The 21151-nt window shown below is 41.0% G+C and overlaps 2 protein-coding genes across 2 annotated transcripts in view; one reads left to right on the top strand and one right to left on the bottom strand.

Moving 5' to 3' along the window:
• Positions 1-1095: 1095 nt before the first annotated feature.
• On the top strand, positions 1096-14227 carry FAM177A1 (family with sequence similarity 177 member A1). Its single transcript, XM_079955399.1, has 5 exons — positions 1096-1283; positions 3801-3980; positions 8649-8715; positions 10393-10490; positions 11409-14227. The coding sequence occupies exons 1-5, from the start codon at positions 1200-1202 to the stop codon at positions 11619-11621; spliced, it is 642 nt and encodes a 213-aa protein (XP_079811525.1). The 5' UTR covers positions 1096-1199; the 3' UTR covers positions 11622-14227.
• PPP2R3C (protein phosphatase 2 regulatory subunit B''gamma) overlaps positions 13238-21151 on the bottom strand; it is a 25040-nt gene continuing 17126 nt past the window's right edge. Inside the window, exons 10-13 of the mRNA XM_079954762.1 lie at positions 19384-19520; positions 18173-18310; positions 16474-16533; positions 13238-14630 (exon numbers count right to left, since the gene is read on the bottom strand). Of these exons, the coding sequence (XP_079810888.1) occupies positions 14442-14630; positions 16474-16533; positions 18173-18310; positions 19384-19520 (524 nt within the window). The 3' untranslated portion in view covers positions 13238-14441. The remainder of the gene's footprint in view (positions 14631-16473; positions 16534-18172; positions 18311-19383; positions 19521-21151) is intronic.

The raw sequence follows: 21151 nt of genomic DNA, 5'->3' as shown, positions 1-21151 counted from the left end.
TTTCAATAACCTGCAGTTTCATAAGAGTATATATTTAAAGTAGATAATCAAATGCGCAAATTAAATGAATTTGGGTATGCAGAAGATATTAAAAAATAATTTTAAGGAACTGCAGAAAGAGGGGTAAGGAAGTCAAACTTTGAAATGTTAAAATGATTGTAAAATTAATGAATGTATAAATTTGAAAAGTACAAATAAAAACTTTTTTTAAAAAAATCATAGAATTGTAGAGTTGCAAGTTATCCTGGGGTGGGGTGGCCATATGCCCCGGCGGAAAGCACTTCAGTCTCACAGAAAATCAGGAAGTATGGCAACCCATGTCAGAAGTGTATATTTTAGCGAATTTCCTTAAAAATAGCTCACTTAAAAAAATTTTTTTTAAGGTTTAGCTCAACAACTTTGTTGCGTTTGGATTTTCATTTTTTGAAGTATGGCAACCCTATAGGGGGTGGTGTTTCATCTAGTCCAATCCCCTTGCAATGCAGAAACTGCAACTTAAAAAATCCATGATATGACCATCCAACCTGTCAAGCAAATAGTCTATAGCAGTGAGGCCAAACGTGGCCCTCCAGCTGTTTTGGGAACTGCAATTCCCATCATCCCTGACCACTGGTCCTGTTAGCTAGGGATGATGGGAGTTGTAGTCCCAAAACAAATGCAGGACCATCACTGGTATAGATAAGCAGGGTGGGTGAAGGTGTGGCCCTCCAGAAGCTGCTGAACTCCAACTCCCCTCGGCTCCAGCCAGGAGTCAACAGCAATAGATAATGGGAGTTGGAGTCCAGCAAGTGGAATCCATACTGGAGATGGATAAAGATTTTGTTTGTTTGTTTCCTGTCCCTCCACAAACTATGGACGCCCGACAACAGATGGCACCTAGGCTACCTCGTCCTTTAGCCCTAACTCGCCCCTAACCGAAGAACCGTGGAGGGGGGGGGACACACACCTGCCCGCTGGCAGTGGCAGAGAGAAGCTAGCTAGGCCGCCGCCCTTGCCCCCTCTGCCGCTAGAGGGCCCCGGCGAGCGGGCTCTTCCTGGTCTCCTAGCAACCGGCGAGCCCGGGCGGGGCCGCCAGGGCTGGCCTTTCTATGAGCTCACTTCCCAGGGCCTCCGCCCGGGAGGAGGAGCAGGAGGGTCCGGCCTGGCGCGAGCCCCGCTGCCGCCAGTCTCCCTCCGGCTGGGCTGAGGGCGGTGGGAGTATGGAGCAGGGGCTGTCTGCCATCACCCTGTATTGCGCCCCAGCCGCCGTCGCTGTCACCGCCTTCGCCATGGAGCAAGAGCAGGTGAGTCTCTTTCCCCGCCACTCCGTCTAGGGAGCCTCTTCGGCGGCGGCGGCGGCGGGGGAAGCCGCTCACCTGACCCAGCCTCCTCCATGACACCTTCAGCCCGTCTCTCGCCATGCCTCGCTCTCCGCCCTGTCTGAGGGGAGAAGAAGGGGCAGCCCTGCCCTCCTTTGCCTGGCGCAAGGGGGTTTGTGCGGCGCCCTTCCTCGCTGCAGCCGGCTTTGCCTTCCTCACAAACGGGGTCTGCTGAGGGCAGTGGCGTAGCGTGGGGGGTGCAGGGGGGGCCGGCCGCACTGGGCGCAACATCTGGGGGTTAGGATTAGGGGGCGCAAATCCACGGGTCAGGGGGTGCAAATGACTTGCCTTGCCCCGGGTGCTGACAACCCACGCTACGCCACTGGCTGAGGGGAGCCTTGGGCGTCTTGTCTTATATTGGAGGTCGCTGCCGGGGTGCAAAGCGTTTCAAGGCGGCTCCTCCATCGCTCCTTGGAAACCACCTACCATTTCCCTCAAGGTGCAACTCGCGCGTGCTTTATTTGCAGCCACAACCCGGCCTGTGGGCGCTGTGCTTTCCCCCCAAATTATTTGTATGCTGCTGCCACTTCCTCCCCATCCCCGTGCCAGTTGCGCTTCTTTTTTTGTAGTCCTGTGTTTCCTGGTGGTGGTGATGCTGGGTGTGGTTAGGACCCGGTTCAGTATCGGCCGAGCCTTGGAAAGTGGAGCCCACTGTTGCAAAGAAGGGTTTGTGGAGTTGCTTAAATAGGGTCTTTCAGATGGCCTACACCTTTATAGCAGCATCGCTTGCAGGAAATGCTATCCAGTCTCGGGTTACCTGTGGGCTGGAGGTGTTGCCCATCTTTTCAGAAGAAGCTGGTTACGGGCAAAAGCAAAAACGGTTCTCAAAAAGCAGATTTTTAAAATAAAAAAAAGCAGTGTCACATCTGAACGCTTTAGGAGTGAACATGGTTCTGTCTTTTAAGTACCGGAACGTCTCCATTTCATGCTAACAGGATTGTTCTAATTCCCACGTATAACAGCTAGGCTTATTTTATTGATGAAAACACGATCTGAAAAGAATTTTGTAGTGAAGCCGGTTAAACAGTTCATCCTTAACTTTTCACAAATCCAGGACTAATCCATTCTGTTTTACAGGGCTTCAAGATCCAGAATTTTTAGTATTTATAATGTCATCATTTGCATTTAATAAATTAACTAGTAGCCTGTTTTTCACATACATATGAATAAATTCACAAATACCATTTATTCACTGAATTATTATGTGCACCATCTACCTTCTGCCTTGATACGCTTTTGTACTTCACACATATATCAGGTGTTCTGATTTCTTCGAGCTCCTCCTGTAAGCAGATACCTGTTACAAATCAGCCTGTTTAATATTACATAGACAGGCTTTGACTTTCACCTGTGAAAACTTGGCAAAAGCAGTGACATAGTTGCCTTCCATGTAAAGGATGCTCTTTACAAAAAAGTACCTTAGGAGGCTAAAGAGTTCGTAAAGCTTTTCTTGTTTGTATACTTTTGGCTACAAAAACTCTGATGGATATTTAATAATATTAATGCTTGAGTGGCAACTGTAAAGAAGGGACGCTCAATGTTAAATACAAATAAAGGAGAAATTTTAAACTGGCCTGATACATTTTGTTTACATTCTTTTGCAATAGGAGCAAAGAGGCATTGATCTTATATTTATTGAAACAATTTTATGCGGGGTGTACTTTCAGCAGACTGGCTTTCTGGATCTTACTGGTCCTAGTCCAATCTCTACTCAGTCAGGGATTGCTTGGGTAGCCTTGAGCAAATTTATTGTGTCACAACCTCACTTAATAGCTGCAAATTCAAAATAAGAATGATTTCCCTCCCAGATGTATTGTAGGGATAGATGAAAATACTCTGAAAACAAAGTGATCAGGAAATAATGGTTATTTTATATAGGCATTTAACAATATGTGGCAGTGTTTATTTATATTTATTAATGAAGCTCCTTCACATGTGTCTCAAGGCAATTTACAAGCATTCCATAAAATTCATTTAAAATTATACTTTCCTCTGACCCCGAGGTGTGGGTGAAATATAATTGTAAAACTTATGGAAGATTATTTTGTGGGGGTCTGCAAAGAAGTTGAACTTGCTGTAGAGCCGTTTAACAACAACAACAACAACAACAACAACAACAACAATTTATTACTTATACCCTGTCCATCTGGCTGGGTTTCTCCAGCCACTCTGGATGGCTCCCAACGATATTAAAAACATGATAAAACATCAGACATTAAAACTTCCCTAAACAGGGCTGCCTTCTATCCTTCCCTTATCATGTGGGCATTTTTGCAACTGACATGTTGCCCTCTTACAGATAGGTAGCCGTGTTGGTCTGCCATAGTCAAAACAAAATAAAAAAATTCCTTCCAGTAGCACCTTAAAGACCAACTTAGTTAGTTCTTGGTATGAGCTTTCGTGTGCATGCACACTTCTTCAGATGTTGCCCTCTTGTTTCAGTTGCATGCAAATGGCGAAAGAGGCTTTGAGAATGTGGAACTTGGAGTCATCGGAAAAAAGAAGAAAATTCCAAGAAGGGTCATCCACTTTGCAAGTGGAGAAACCATGGAAGAATACAGCACAGATGAAGAGGAGGATGAGCAGCAGGAGAAAAAAGACCTCTTGCCTTCTGTTGATCCAGTAGGTTTGTTTCTGAAATTTGTTTGTTTTTCATGATGCATTATGTTACCCAAATGGATTAATAAAATTCTGTTAACTCTTGTTTAGCCTGTTCTGATAAATCTCATTCCATAGGAAGAGGACTATTTAATTGTCATAATGTGACAATTTTTAAAAATATAGGCAGCAATCATTTTGTGTGGGAGTTCCATTCCTAGCCCCCACATGTGTTGGTGTAGCGTGCATAAGCTTGTCCCGGCCGGTTATGCCCTGTTCTGTCCCACCCCTGTTCTGCCCTCTACTGGGTGCAAAAGGACCTGTGTGTTGGCAGTTGCGCGTCAGTGCCCTGTGCGACGCCAAGATTTGGCGCCCCTGCCTCTTACACTGCATTCTAAATAATAACTGCAGTGTTGTTGTCCCCCGCCCCCCGCTTTGTGTCCAGTGAGACTGAATTGGTCACAGTCCCTAAATCTGCCTGTCTCAGTTGGCCAATGAACTTGCAATATGGCGTTAGACAACCTGAACTATTTTATCCACAACCCTCCACCCACCCACATATGATAGGGAATGAATAAGGAAATGAATCTGACCTTCTTCGGGACGTTTGGCTCCCGAACACCACAAGTGTTCTGGAAGTGAGTGTTCTGGTTTGCGAACGTTCTTTGGAACCCTAAGGTCTGACAGGGCTTCCACAGCCAATCGGAAGCTGTGCTTTGGTTTCCGAATGTTTTGAAAGTCAAATAGACTTCCAGAATGGATTCCGTTTGACTTCCAAGATACAACTGTACTGAGATAATGACTTGGATGCAGAGTAGCACAAATGAAACTCTGCTTATATAATGGAGTTTTCCCTCCCTCCCTTCCTCTCCCATACACCAAAAAGCAGTTCCTTAGTGTTGGGAACATTCTTGAAAAGTGAAGAATGGGCATTGGAGAGACTGCAGTGGGAGAGATGAGTTAATAAAAATTGGGTAGAAGCAAGTGGAAACTCAGAATGGAAACCAATACTTTGAACATTTGAGTGTGCTGTAGAAGTGTATGTGTTTATTTAAACAAGACGAACTCAGGTTTCTGTTTGTATCCTGAGGGGTGTTAAGTGTTCTGTTTGGCATGTCAGTTTTGTTTAACCAACCCTCTTTCCTGAATTTGTGGTGATGATGGATGGTTGAGACAGGGGTAGGTGGCCGCCCAGTGTTGTGAACTGCAACTCCCATCAACCTCCTGATGCTGAAAGAAGTTGGAGTTCAACAGCATCTGGAGGGCCACAGGTTCCTTGTGCTAGTAGTTATTCCATAAAAGCATACAAAAAAAATGCCTTCTGTGCATTTCAGAGAATACATGTGCAGAATAAAGGATGCTTTTGTATTGGCCTAAATATACTATGTTGTATATTCAACACAGTGCCTTCATATCCTTTTTGGTTTTGTTTGGCCCTCCCAGAGCTGAATTTTTTATACAAACAGACACTAAAATGTTCAACTGCTTCTGTAAGGATTCTTGAATATTGCAATATATTTAGGGGCAAAGTGCTGTTTGAAATAAACATGCAACTAGGTCAACATCATCAGTACAATTCAGGTTTGTGCCTTTGTTTTTATTCAGTTTCTAGAAGGAAATATTTTACTGAATGCGATGAATTTTACATCAGACATGCCCTATTACCAGGCCAAGATCTGGCATCCTGAATAGCAATTCTGTCTCTGAACAGAGAGAGGTACTATTGACTTGCATTGTGTTGCAAAGAAGGCAGAGAGAGAAAGATGCTGGAGTGCAGAATGCAACTGTGTCCAAAGCATAGTGGAATAGAATCTGCGAAAAACAATCCGTCCTTTTTACAGCTTCATAGTACACTTCATAAGCCTTCTTTGTGTGACATTTTATTATACAAATTTAAAATGAAATGACTGTAGAACCAACTTCTGCTGCATAACTTGCTTTCATTATAGAATTATTTGATAGGATAAATGTTTGTTTTTGTTTATTTATTTGTATACTGCCCTTCATTCTAGAGTTGCAGAGCAATATACAAAATAAAGCAACAGTAAATTAAAATCACAAATACATCAATACACAGTAGAAAACATTAATTTAAAATAGAACACTTGAAGCTTGGCACTAAAAAACAGCAAATGTTAGGACAAATAAATAGGTCTTCAACAAGTGCCGAAACATCATATTGTGGTACAGCTGAGAAAGGATTGCTGTCACCTGTGGCATATTGTGTGAGCCCCAGCAATATAAATGAGGCAGAGAAAAAGAATATCCCCAGCTGAGCTCTGGTACCTTGGCAAAAATGCTGTAGGATTTCTATACAGACAAATAAATGGTCTGTTTTCTGACAGTGCCATGTTGATAGCTTATTATTTCAGCTGTGGTATAAAAGGGTACATTTACAAAGACTAGCATCCGCTCATTAAATTTGCCTTGGTGAACTGACATATTAGGACTTTTAATGGAAACACAGCATCCTTAAAAAATGGAACTTGGCTGGTGTTGGCTTCTTTACGAATAAACGCAGAACCTAAAATAAAATGGTTTACTTCTGGTCTGAAACTGTAGCTTTAATAATACAGACTTATTTCAAAGCCTGCACTTATAAATCAGAAGTACGTATTCACCTACCCCTGTTTATGACTTAACGCAACTATTAAATTTTATATGACTTTCAGGTACAAAAATCTACATAGGTAGCTAAAAAGAATAATAGCAAATGAATCTATGTTGAAGTTCATAACATGGGAGTGGGTTGGGAGTTTTCAGCCGGTGAACTGTTGTTTCACCAGAATGGGCCAGAGAATACAAATGTGCATTTTTCTTCCTTCAGAGATACCTTGGTTTTTGCAAATGAACATTGAGAACATTGAATAATAAGTCTGTTAACGTTTGTTCATGCCTTTTTCTGTAGACCCCACATAAGTACCAGTTTGCTTCTAAGGGTCTTGAGTATTTATAATTGCTATAAGAAGTAGTTGGAGCTTCCATTCACACATTAGGATTTTCCCTTTCCTGAAAAGCCCTGCCAGAAAGCTTGTGGGAGGGGACCCTTGGACAGCCTTCCTGCAGGGTAAATAGTTGCAGTTGCAAAAGAAATTCAGAAAGCCCGTATGAAAGCGCTTGGGCATGCATGCAGGGCTCTTAAGATTCTGAGCCCATCATTTAAGGACTTGATCAATACCCAGAATAGATTAAAGTGTTTGTATTTAATTATCAGTTTCTTCAGGTAAGGTTTGAACTAGCCAATCTTTGTGTCAATATAGCTTTAGTTTTGAAACATACCAAGAAGAAAAGGTTTATGTTTTATGCTGCATTTTTATTTACAACAGGATAACTATAGCTTTACTTCCTTGCATTGTTAATGCATGTCAAATATGTATCAAGATTTCATTTCTGTAAACTTTCTGGTGTGGCAAATTCTGCATTTGCAATGGCAAATTGGCTCCTAAATGCTATTGCCATCTTATGTATTGTATCTGCAGAATTGGGGAGGTGCGAGCATAGCAGATGCTTTGCATGCAGAAGATTCCAGGTTCAGTTCCTAGCATGTGCAGGTTGTTGGCATCCATCTGTTTCGGGAGACAATGGAAGAGTGTGCCATTGGGGGGTGAGGTCAAACCGTTGGAGAATTAGAGCGCCTGCTGTGGCTAGAGAAACCAATATGGGAGAGAAATGTTTTACTGCAGGTGGGGCAAATGAAGGTGTCTGGTTTTGCTGGTATACATGCACCAATGTGTTTCCATCAGACAATATTGGGATAGAGGGACAAATTATCTTACTTGGTTTAATGAAGCTTTCTATGTTTCTACATTTATGCATATATTCAGAAGCACAGGATATAAGTACAGTGGTACCTCTGGTTAAGTACTTAATTTGTTTTGAGGTCCGTTCTTAACCTGAAACTGTTCTTAACCTGAAGCACCACTTTAGCTAATGGGGCCTCCTGCTGCCGCGCCCCCAGAGCACGATTTCTGTTCTCATCCTGAAGCAAAGTTCTTAACCCAAGGTACTATTTCTGGGTTAGCAGAGTCTGTAACCTGAAGCGTATGTAACCTGAAGCATATGTAACCCGAGGTACCACTGTAATATGATTTTCTATCTGATTGGAAGAGCTAAAATTTCTGCATGTGAACATTGGGAAAAGAAGGCATTGTGTCTTGTTGCCAAGCAAATATATTCAGGGTGGGTATTCTACCATTAGGTGCCACTACAAAAAAGGCCCTGTTCTTGGCAGTTTAGCAACTGAAATTCATCTCCATGATAAACAATTTAAAATAGAGGAAGGTATGCTGAAGAGATGAGGTATGTTTTCAGGTCAATTTTCTTGCTTCTCCCCCCTTCCATTGGTGGTGTTGCTCTTGTTATACCCAAGTCAAGCAATAAAGACATTCATTGTTACATTCATCAGTAGCCTTAGGCAAGTGGAAGCACTTCTGAATCCCACCAATTTTCCCAACACACTGCAGCCCGTCACTCCCTCTGGCAAGCTGCTCCTGAGGGTTGGGAACAGTATGGGAACTGTTGCAGAGGGCTGTACTATGAAGAGGGGTCAATGAAAATTGGATGCCCTGCCTGTACAGAGTACTTCCACTTGCCTAACACCACCATTGGATATAACTTACGCGAGACGCATGAAATAAATTTAAAGTCTTTCAGATGCGTAAACTAAATGATCTTAACCTTTATTTATTGCAGGCAACACTAACTTGGGGGCCCTATTTGTGGTTTCAGATGCTAAGAGTAGCCACATCAACACTATCAGGTATGTGTGTATTCTCTGTCTCTCTGTGTCTACAGAAAACAAAGTAAGTTATAATGAAGTTCCAAGTGGTATGAGACTGAAAGGGGACAGGCATGAAATGAAGCCATGAAAGTGATAGTTACTGATATGCAAAACCACAAATCATTCCTTAACCTGCAGAAGGAAGTCTAGTGAAGTGATGAAAGCTCCCATTTACTTGGTTTATCCAGTGTTTTCTTAAAAGTTTAAAAGGAGGTACAGTGGTACCTCTGGTTAAGTACTTAATTCGTTCTGGAGGTCCGTTCTTAACCTGAAACTGTTCTTAACCTGAAGCACCACTTTAACTAATGGGGCCTCCTGCTGCTGCCGCGCCGCCAGAGCCCGATTTCTGTTCTTATCCTGAAGCAAAGTTCTTAACCTGAAGCACTATTTCTGGGTTAGCGGAGTGTGTAACCTGAAGCGTATGTAACCCAAGGTACCACTGTACTGAATACTATTTCTCCTCACACAAGTATGTCTAGTGTTGCATATTTCAGTGCCTACACTTCACTATATATAGTCTGGCATGAGTGGGTGGTATATTACTCTGAAAAAATATATTACAGTGAAACCCAGTCTTCATTTTCTACACATGCCTTCTGTTCTGCTTTATAAGTTGATTAAAAGATGCAGCACTAGGGTACAAAATTAGACAACCATTTATTGCAATGAATGATATGACCTCATTTCTTGTTGACTGTTTCCCTCGGCTTCCCATTTCAGTTTATTCCATCATTTTAAGAGGTCACGGGGGGGGCGGGGTGTCTCAGGTGGGAATTAGACAGATTGGAGGGTGATATTTTTTTAAAATATATATATAAAAAGTCACAAGAGAAGTATTGCACACATTGACCCACCAGGTTATTATGTGAAGACGTGTGTGTAATTTTTAGACAGACTTAGGATGATGAAAAGCTTTTAGTAAGAGGGCAAGTATAGTGGTTTTATAGTAGTTTCCTCTGCCCTTTTTCGGGTTGTGTGTGTACACCCGCTTATCCAGCATTTGATGCCTGCAAGCCATATATACTCTGAGCTGAACGATTGTGGCTTCTTCACTTGACTGTAGAGCAGATAAGTATAAGGAGGAGGCCAGCTCAAGCAGCCCAGTGACCCATTGTCCAGCGACAACACGTCTTGCCATCTTTTGTTTTATACATCTAGTTTACCATTGAAACACCTTTGGGCCTGGTGTTTCACTAAAAGGGGAGGTGGAATATCCTTGTTCAGGTACATTTGAAGAAAATTTAAACATACAGCAATCTCTTTTAGTGGGTATTTTCATGAAAAACCCACAAAACCTTCACTCTGTACGGTTTTAGGTGTAAAGGGTGTATGTAGTCTTTTATTATCTGATCTGTGCTGTCACTTTTTGTTTGGTTTCATTTCCATAGTTTGTGTGGTTCATGTTTTGGCTTGCACAAGTAGACACAAAAACTAAGGAGTAGTAGAATAATGGGGGGAAACCCCTTCCTGCTGCTTTGTGAATGTTTCCTGTTTTTATACTGTTGTAAACTGCTGTGATATATTTTTATGATACAGTGGTATATAATCATTTCTTTAAATAACTAAATGTAAGATGGTGCAGAATGCTAATGGGAAACTGCTCACAAGTTTGCTTGGTAAGGCTGCAACATTCATAAATGTGTTTTATTTATTCAGTGTGTGACTTCCTTGGTGAAAAGATTGCCTCTGTTTTGGGAATCAGTACGCCAAAATACCAGTATGCCATAGATGAATACTACAGAATGAAGAAGGAGGTGTGTGCCTTTTTGTACCCTTTTAACAGTGTAGGAATTACAAATAGATTTACTAAAATGTACTGCATAATAGTCTGGTTTCTTAATATAAAATGGTTTAAATATGTCGTATTTCAGTTCTCTAAAACAATGTCAACACATTTTCTTCTGTATTAACTTGTTTTCACTCTCCCCTTTAAGTCCATTTGTCAGGACACTTTTTAATGGGAAACTTAAGAGTACATCCCAGATGCAGTCTCTTCAGGAAAACATGCTTGCTTGTATGTACTATTCAAATAGACTTTAACCTACGTTGGCCTAATATTATACGAAATAGTTTGCTACAATAGAATGAAGGAATTACGTACATGGTGAGGGGTTTCAGTTAAAACTGAGAAACCACTACCATACATCTGTCTTATAAGTCAACTGATATTCTAATTTGTATTAGGTTTTTTTTCTTTATAAGAGTACGTTAAGGGTGTTATCCTCTAATTTACATTTTAAGTAGAAGAAATGTTCATTTGTATTTCAGAAGGTAAATGCTTCAGGAAGAACTGGTTCCTAAAGTTGCCAATCCCAGGCACTCAACTTCTGTTCAGAGGCTACTTTGATGGTTTCCTACCATATGCCAGACATGGAAAAATCTTTTGATGAGAGGCTTCCATATTTAATGCTGATCTGTAGGAAATGAACTTGGTTTCAAAACAGTATTGCCATTCTTTCTGTTGAGAAGCATGCAGATTGCATTAATGTTTTCTAATGTTAAGCTGACCTTTCCTGTTGGATGGGTACTTAAGAGCTTTGCAGTAGTAATGTGCTGCAGTAGTAGCAACAACGTGGCAGCAATAAATGATTTTGGTACACATGAATATGCTCAGGTTATATGAATTCATGGAGTCCTCCTGGTTTTACAACATGTGAGGTTTGTTTTTTTAGGAAGAGGAAGAGGAGGAAGAGAATAAGATGTCAGAAGAAGCAGAAAGGAGGTTTCAAGAGCAGCAGAACCAGAGTCAAGAGGGGACTGCTGTCCATACAGCTCAGCCAGAGGCTACAACCTGTAGTACATTTGTAAATCTCAACTTTGAAACAGAAGGAGATCGTCCGCTTGTTGTGGAAAGCAAACAAGATATTACTCCAGTGTCTGCTTAGACCGAGAACGTTGTATTAGAATTCTTTGGGTAGCAGCCAACCGTGTCTGGTTGTCACTGGAATGGACTTCTGGTCATGCAGTAGGGTTTCTCCAGCCTCCCCTCCCCTCTGCGCTCCTGAAATCTGCTTTGAATGGCTGTAGTGGGGAAGAGAGGCAGGAGAGGCCCTGCTGCTTGAGCAGAAGTCTGCTTGTGTGACATTGGTTATCACAACCCGTTTCTTAATTGTCAAATGTTTGTAGGCTCTGTTATGCATGTTCAGTGGAATGTAACTTATTTCAAAGTATGGTCAGAGATACCTAACGTCTCTTCAGCCAACATCTGTCTAATAAAGGCTAAGACATTTTGCTTAACCTATTAGATTATGAAATGCAAATAACTGGTCCTGTGATCTATCTATGCAGAACAAGTGAAATGTCTTTCCTGAACATCTGGTGCCTTGTTGACAGTTGTGGACTGATTACTGTGCTTTTTTCTTTTAAGGTCATTTTCCATTTATAATGTTACTTACTGAAACCTAGGTGAAAGTTTAGACTAATGGCAACTAATTCACAAGGCATCTTTGTGACTTAGTTTAATTTATTGTCAATGTTGTGTGTGTGTGTGTGTGTCCAGTCATATAGTTTAAAATAAGGTGACTTTAATGCCTGTATAAAAGAACTTGTCTGAAAACTCTATCTCATAAAGGACTGTCCTGTTAAGGGGTCCCTAAAGCATGTTCTCATTGCTTAGTTGGAAGAGTAAGAGTAATATACAGAGTAAGTTCACATTGTAATCTCTGACTTTATTATGTGTGTTGGGAAGGATAGTCTGGATAGAAGATGGTATGCTGATAAAATGATGGCTCTAAATATTGGGTGTAGTAAAAAACAAAAGTAGTGAGGTATGCTAAATTAATTATTTTGCATACCCTTGCAGTGTTTTTTCATTCTGAGTTAAACAGACACTGTTTCAGTGACAGAACTTGATTTTTATATTTAAAATATTTGAAAATAAGTTTGAGAACTGCCTACTGCATGTCAACAAGGGTGGGTTTTCTATCTAGAAAGGATCTTGTCGGCACCCTGACCAAGGACTACTGACAATTTAACTTATATAATGAACCTTTTCGTGAGGACAATCCACACTAATTCTCACAAAATTCTGCAGCACAAAACTTTGCAGATACAGGACAGGATCCAGATGTCTGCGGATATGTGGCACAAAGAGATGCATGCAGAAAGCAGTGCACCATGCAAAACAAACAAAACCTTTTTTGGCTGTTGTTACACACTTTAATAGCTTCTTCCACTGTCTTGAGTCACTTTCTTAAAAGCTTGCGGTGCACCTGTATAAAATAGCCAGGAGTCAGGAAGAAACTAGGGACTACAAATTCATGTAGTATGGAAATAGGAAAAGTGCCACAGCAGTAGCCAGAAAAACTGCAGAGATATAGAACCACCTCATGGATCATGTCCTTTCCTTCACTGTCACTATCAGGCATGTGGGAAGGAGGAAGTGTTTAAGTCTTGTCTGCCACACTATTTTTTTTATGGGAAGCTCTTCTTAACTTGAGAATGTTAGAACAGCTTTAACTAAACGGCACATCACAACCTTCTGTTTTTTTTTTATTTAAAAAATAATAATCTTAAAGGGAACATCCATTTTGATTTAAGAATCATTCAGATTCCAAATGCCGATTGTAAACTATGTGAAGCCTATATTAAGCACCTATTCAGGGCATCACAGTAAATTATTAAGCCTTTTGAGTGCCCAGCTGTATAATTACTTTTTGCCAAAAATGTTACTGCTTTATATAATAAGAAGGGCTTATTGTCATGAGGTTCTTCTATCATTGTGCCTTACCTTTACTATTTCTTTCAGTATATGCAAATGGTATGAAAGTGGGTACTTTTTCTTGTAAATGCATTAAATTTTATATTTAATATAATTTTAAATCAGTTGGGTTCAGAGTTGTTATTATAGGACTAGCAAACCTTTGCTATGAATGCAGCAGGCACAGGTGCCATTAAAATACCCAGTAGTAGGTCCTGGGATTCTAGTAAGCCTATACATTTACCCTACTAAGCCTATAATCCTGTGTCTACTTAGAAGTAAGTTCCACAGAAGTTACTCCTGGATAAGGCCTTGGAGGGCTGCATGCAATTAAGACATCAGAGGTATGTTTTGACAGGATAGACACATGTTTTGAGACACACCCATGACTTTTTAAGCCCTGTATTTGTGCACTTGCAACACTTAGAACAATTAACACCATCATGAGCATTTACACTAACTGTTTGTTATAGTAGATCAAGGTTTGTGATGCTGTTTTAGAGGGAGGCTTCACTATTATCCATTTGACAGGTATTTACTTCCATAGTAGTTTTAAAAGAATGGAGCTGCACATTTGTAACTACAGTTCTACATATCTGATATTTCAGATATAAATGACCCAGAGATTTGTTTCTTTCTTGCACATGATTTGTTTTTGCAATGCCAATGCACCCGGTACAAAACCAAAAAGAGTATTCAAGACCAAATTATACCAACAGGTATAATTTGTCTAAACTGGAAGGTGGCTTGTAGGTTTAGGAATAATTTCAATAAACTTAATTTACCAGAAAAGTCTGTAAACGTTTAATTACATTTTCAACAAACAGCAGTACTCTTTTCCTTTTTTGCTTCAGAGAAGTTCCATCTCACAAGCCTTATACAAAACTTGTCCATCTGGAGCTACATGGAAGCTTCATTTATTTGGGTAATGAATACATTATTCAGCTTTAAATGGTCACTGTATCAGTTGGGCAGATCTCCATGGATACAGTCTATTCCTGTTAAATCATGTATCATCAAGATCTGTTGTGTTGTCATTGTCACTTGCTACAAGAACCTCTCTGTTCTCATAGGTCCAGAAGCCATTAAGATCAATTAAAATGCTAGTGACAGTGTCGCCTTGACTACTGTTGATTAAGTCCTGAAGAGAGATTTTGTAAGGATCCTTGGGCTTCACCATGTCAAAGATTTCATCCTAGAAAAAGCAACCCAAAATTAACAGTTTCTTTAATGGAAGTCAAATAGGATAAAAATGTTTGCACAGCAGTACCAGGACTTTAAAAAAAAAAATCAAAAAAATTAAGTAACACTTAATTTCACTTTCCCCTCATGCTTTGGTGTTCAATTCTAGTAGTAAAGCACATCCTGGCTGAAAAGGAGTGTAAACTGAACAATATACGAAGGATGTGTTTATACTTGCTTTCAAAATACAGTCACAGTTAATTCCTCTAGTAAAGTTCTTTATTGCAGTGCTGCTACCACATTGTTTGAGTTAGTTACTGAGCAGATAAGAATGAGACTTGTTTTGTCTTAGCAGCCAGCATAAGGAGCAGTGGTCATCAGCTCCCGTAAATGCATTTTGGAGGGGATGGCAGTGACCTAGATTAAATTTAGAATCTGTATACAATAACCCGGGGTCAGCAGACTTTTTTCAGGAGGGGGGCAATTCACTGTCCCTCAGACCTCGTGAGGGGCCGGACCCCCCTCCCGAAAGCCCCCCCCCCGCTGCCACTCATGCTGCCTTGCCACTCACGCTGCATCGTTGTCGTCCTCTGCCTCACCCAGGGGTCCGTGGGGTGCAGAGCCCGTGCTGCCGCCACCGCTTCCTCCCACTCGGCTCTTGACTATACGCGGCCGCCTAAGCGGGAGGGAAGGGGCGTTGCCCAGAGGTATCCACAGCTTTGGATTGGCTGCAGGAGCTTCCTGTGGCCAACCCAAAGCCGCGCCAGCGTTGCCACCCGCCCAGAGGCATCTGTGGTTTCAGACTGGTGGCAGGAGCTTCCAGCGTCTCATTGGTGGCCGCACCAGTGTTGTGGAAGTCAGTCCCCACGCAGTGAGACCTCCGTGCCGTTCTGGTTTAGTGCAGGGACTGACCGAGCGGGCGGCAGGGTCCGCAAGGTTCGCGGGCCGGATTAACGAGCCTGGTGGGCTGTATCGGTCCACAGACCTTAGTTTGCTGACCCCTGCACTAACCTAAGGGCAGATGCACAGCTATATTTAATTGCTCCATGTGACAGCTGTCTCCCAAGTGTTGATCTTTTTCAACAGTGGATCTTGCATAGGACGTAATTTTTGCTGACGCCATGATAAGACTTCCTTACCTACTTGCAGCAAAAAGCTTGCCTCACAAATCAATTCATGTTTTCCAACTGACACAACGTAACACACACAACACAGCCAACAAGTGCATGCTGCTTTAAACTGTCCAAGGTGGCAAGCCATTTGCCTGCAAATAGCAAAAGGATCTATGGTGGCATGACAAAAGAGTTCTGGTTAAGCAGCTACATGTAGAGGTTTTACCCCTTAGTGACTGCTACGAGTTTTGGGGGCACCAGCTATCGTTTCCCCCACTTGTGCTGCTATTTATAGCCTTATTCATTAGGTGATGAGAATGAGGCATGTGTCCAAGCATCTAACAGTTCTCCAATTCAACTTTCAAGATGGATTCAGAAATCAAAGTAGCAAAATGAAAGTATCCTCTAAAAACCCCCAATTAACATTACATGGATAATATGTGAAATATTGGCCTGTCAACATTTTTTAGGCAAGAGGCTTTCCAGGCCTGTTACTTTATACCGCAGAATTATCTCCCTGAAGCTTCTGTTTGCCTATGGGCTAAATATATAGAATGTTACTGTTTTTCCCCAAAAACCTTCAAAAATATATTGTACCAAATTCAATACTATTAAGACATTAACTATGGAATCAACATTCTACCACAATACTGCCCCTAGTACATATAAACATTCTCTCTCATTTCAGAAAGTCAGGTCTTTCTCATACTACTGCAAACAAATAAATTTTGATAGAAATCTAACCTTGACATCTTGAAAAGAAACTGGTTCTTGCCCATGAATTTTCATCTGTTCTTGAATAGCCTATGGCAAAAGCACAAAGAGGTGTAACATATGTTCAGAAAACAAGACGGCATGTTTTCAAATCCAAGAGAGTGAATAAGCTGTGTTACATGGATAAATAACTCTACTATGTGCTAATTCATACATATAATTTAGTCCTGTCTCCCCAGAATGGTAGAAGTATTCCAGGGTCTCAGGTAGAGGTCTTGTTCAGTTCCTGCTACCAAATATCCTTTGATGGCAGGTGCTGGGATTGAACCAGAGACCTTAAACATTCAAAGTATATGCTTCCACTGAGCTAAGAATCTTGTCCTTTATCACCTGTTTGGAGAGGTATGCTGCCTGTGTTTATTCCCCTTGCGTGAAGTGTAGGCAGGGACTGAAATCTGTCCTTTTCTCTGCAGATCTATCAAAGCAGAAAGCGCTGACCATCTGTTCAATCTATGTGCAACAATTCCCAACTTCTAGCCCACTTTGAAGAAAAGTATTAGAACTGAAGCAAGCAGCAGGCCTATTGTTAAAATAGTCTCAAAGTTTGAGGCTAAAAGCCTAACTATAAAGTGTATACTGGAAGAAGAAATAATTGAAAGATGAAGGGCCAATTGATGTTTGTTATAGAAGAATTAATCTGTTTCATGCTGCTAAAAGAACACAGCTCTGGATGTATTTTAAACCTGCAGAGCATTTATTGTAAAAGCTTTGAAAGTGTTCCAGATTTTCTTTCTCTAAACCTTTAGTTGAATTATCCTACTCCTGAGTCATTAGCAGCAAAATACTTTGGTTGAGTAGGCACAGAATTGGAGGTGATCAATATTAAGGGGGTTAGCTTTTACAAACAAGACTGAATTGCTCTGATTGCTTTAATCTGAATGAAATATATACTTGTGTGGGATGACAGTGGAGTCACTATTTTATCTTCAAAATTCACAAAAGGACATGCCCTACAAAAAAAAGGATTAAACCTGAAAGCCATTTTAGTGCCTGTAAAAAGAAGATTTAAATTTAACAAACATTTCTACTAGATCATGTAGAAGCTAAAATTGTATCCCTAGTGGTGTAACATCCTAAGACTTAATATTAGCATCAGCAGATCTGTGAGACTGCTGATTCAGTGATCCTCTAAGAAGTACTTATTAGCTGGAAATAGTATAGTCATGGTTAGTTCATAAAGGTGTGTTTTTATAACAGGATCATCTGAGTGAGCTCCAGTCAATGAGAAAATGTAAGTTTAGAAAGAGCCTGCTAAAACATGCAGGCTATTGTATGAAAGCTGCCCTCTGATTATATAGGAACCACAGCTTATCCATTATTACTGGTAGACAGAATATATTAACATCCCATAGAAGTTAGCCATTAGAGGTCATCAAAGACTATTACCTTAAAAAGAAGAGTTGTACGGAAAAGGCAAAACCTGGTATTTAATTAAAATCACAGTGGTGTATTTTCTTTATGTAAGATGTGCTCTGAAAAGCCATTCTGAATTATTTCCCTTTCTTAATGTGAAGTTTTAAACATTTATATATTTCTTTAAAGTTGACAAAAACCTCACCTCAAACGCTGGTAGTTTAAAGCAATTGCCTGCTGATCTCTAGGTAGAGGCACAAAGGCTGTAACAACACATGTACAAAAAAATGACCTACCTCTACAAAAAGGGACTTACCCTAAAGAAATAATTAAGGGAAAAGACATTCAGGTATCCTTTGTTCTCTATATCAAGCAGCTTGAAAATATACTGCAGAGCGGCAGGTTCCTTTCTGTTTTCTAATGCAAGTACAAAGTCCAGGTACGTCTTATAGTCCTAAAAGCAGATGCAATCATGTTTATTATAGTCCACTTTCTAAATTGATTTTGCAAGCAGAACATAATTGGTGGCTATTTCCTTGTAGGGGAGCAGTTAGTTTTCATTGAAAGACAGCATGACTCAGAAAATGGCTGCTGAGAAAAAAAGGGTGTGCAGAAAATACATGCTTTTTTATTGGATAGGCAACATACCCATAGATTTCTATCAGAACTACTCGTGAGGTTGTCCCTTAGTCTGAACTAAATGAACATTTGAACAACAGCCTATCACAGTCTTTTAATGACCAACCATTGTTCTAGTTCAACTAAAGCTGAATTCATGTGTTAGGGAATTAAATAATATTTAGCCAGTTAATAATTTGCTGGTCAATCATTGGTTGAAATGTATCATACGGCCTAGTGTCCTAAATTCTATACATTTTACTAGAAGTAACATGCTGCAGCATATCTTATTGACAACACAACTCCTGTTGTAAATTGGGTATGGAAACAAAAGCTATGTTTTCCCATTGTTCTATTTTTACCACCAATTCAGTTACCCGATTCCAGTTCTGCATGTACTTGTAAGAATTATCTCCCCCCCAAAATGAGCAATTTTATTCAAAACTCAGCAACAGCTTTCTAAACAATAACCTAATTGTATTTTTAGCTTAGGGAGGTAGACAATGGCCACTTTGCTGATTGACAAGGAGGGCAAGGTCTTATAAATGTGAATTCTATATTAGTGGCTGTATGTTTGTGCTTCCAAGGCTGTTTGTTAGTTTCAGTTTATAAGTTACTTGCTGTTCTTGCTTTTGGCATTAGGAGATAAATAAGAGCCCACTGTCCTTCCTATCACAATGAGATTTCTTATTCAGCTAGCTGCTAAGTTATGAATTTGCAGTGTGTGGGTTTTTAGCTGCCATTCACATGAGAATTTTGCCTTCATTCTATTTTGTTAGCATGCATATCAAAAGTGGAGGAGTTCCAACTTTTTTAAAAAACAAAACAAAACAAAACCCAAACACCACCACCTTGCCTTTACAAGAAATGCAAGATATTTCTTCTATCATGCATCTATGAGAAAAGTACCATTTCTCCATCATAGGTCAGGCACTCTTGGAAGACACGGTCCAAAAATACGTTGGTCAGAGTCCCTGTTCCGTATCGAGATAGCTCCTCCTTGCTAAGCATCCCATTGTGGTCTTTGTCAAGATTTAAGTACTGTCCTGCAAGGAGGGGGAAAAAGGAGGGGGTGGGGGAAATGCAGTAACAATTTCTTGTGCCACTTCATAACAAAGGATTCGTGAACAAACATGCTACAACTTGTAGTAAGAGAACCTCTTGATTTCTACTGCACAAATTGGCAGGGTTTTTGTCTTAATGAAGATGGTTGGTAGTGGGGTCGTATAAAGCCATGTCGTCTTGTAGTGACAGTACTTAATATTTACAAGTGGGACCTCAACAAAATGTTGCAGAATAGAGTGCTTCTATTCAGGATTTTAGGCAGGCAGGCAGCATGCCATGCCCTTTTCCAGGACACGGCATTCCCCCGTCCCCTCAACACTGAACATTATATGGCCACTAAACATATGTCGTTCTGAATAGGCAGTTTTAAGACCCTCTTTTAGGTTTTCTGTACTTCTGCAAACCTTTGGTTTCCCCTAAGCCTGCTGGTGCCTCCCTCTTGTATGAGTACTGTGAAGGTGCCTGCTTGATCTCAACAGGCAAGGAGTTCCACAGTGTAGACGCTGCCACACTAAACGATCAAGTTCTTACAAATGCAGAATGGGTGTATTATGTGGCAGCTGTAGTTGTGTCAATCTGCTGTTGTGTAGTCAAATGACTAGAGATGCGGAGTGCCAGTTAATGGACAAAGACCTGCATCTCCTGCCTAGGAGCACAAGAGGGCAGCATAACCCACCATGCCACAACTAGAGAAATGCTGTCTTTAGAAACTAGAGGAATTCCTGTTTTGAAATCTGAGGTGTGCTAAGAGCAAACACTGTGGATTAAGAGCTGTATAGGTAAGGGCTGAATGAAAAGTTGTAATGATGCATTCAAACAAGATTTTAAGTTGCTGGCATTTACATATAAAACAATATATATGTAAGGCCCATGAGTCAATCTTGCTTTTTTCTAGAATCTCAAATGTGCCGCTTATGAGAAACTTACCACACGGTGGCAGCATGGAAGAGTACATCCATGAAGCACTACACAGCCTTTATGTTTCCCACCCCTGGTTTACACGAGACAGGAATAAATACCGTATTTTTCGCTCTATAACACGCACCTGACCATAACACGCACATCGTTTTTGAGGAGGAAAACAAGGGAAAAAACATTCTGAATGAAACAGTGGATGTATCATTTTTGTGCTTCATGCTGTGGCCACAGACATGTGATCTGATGGTGAATTTGGGGTGACTCAATGCAAAAATCCTGAGAATCCCTGTGGATCCATGCTTTGTAACCACGTTTTTGCACTATTGCAGCCCCAGGCAACAGTGGGTGCGTGATTTTTGGGGGGCAGGCTGTAGCCATGGACATGCTATGTGCTCTGATGGTGAATTTGGGCTGACCCAATGCAAAGATCCTGAGGATCCATGTGGATCCATGCTTTTTAACCACATTTTTGCACCATTGCAGCCCCAGGCAACAGTGGGTGCGTGATTTTTGGGGGGCAGGCTGTAGCCATGGACATGCTATGTGATCTGATGGTGAATTTGGACTGACCCAATGCAAAGATCCTGAGGATCCATGTGGATCCATGCTTTTTAACCACATTTTAAGTGGGGAGGGAAGGAAAAACACAGAAGGGACAAGGAGCAGGAGAGGGGTGTGCAGAGAAGCAGCTGGC

Source organism: Podarcis cretensis (genome assembly GCF_951804945.1).
Source record: "Podarcis cretensis genome assembly, chromosome: 1".
NCBI classification, from domain to species: domain Eukaryota; kingdom Metazoa; phylum Chordata; class Lepidosauria; order Squamata; family Lacertidae; genus Podarcis; species Podarcis cretensis.
Note: the sequence above shows the minus strand (reverse complement) of the source record. Positions and strands in the feature narration are given on the sequence as shown.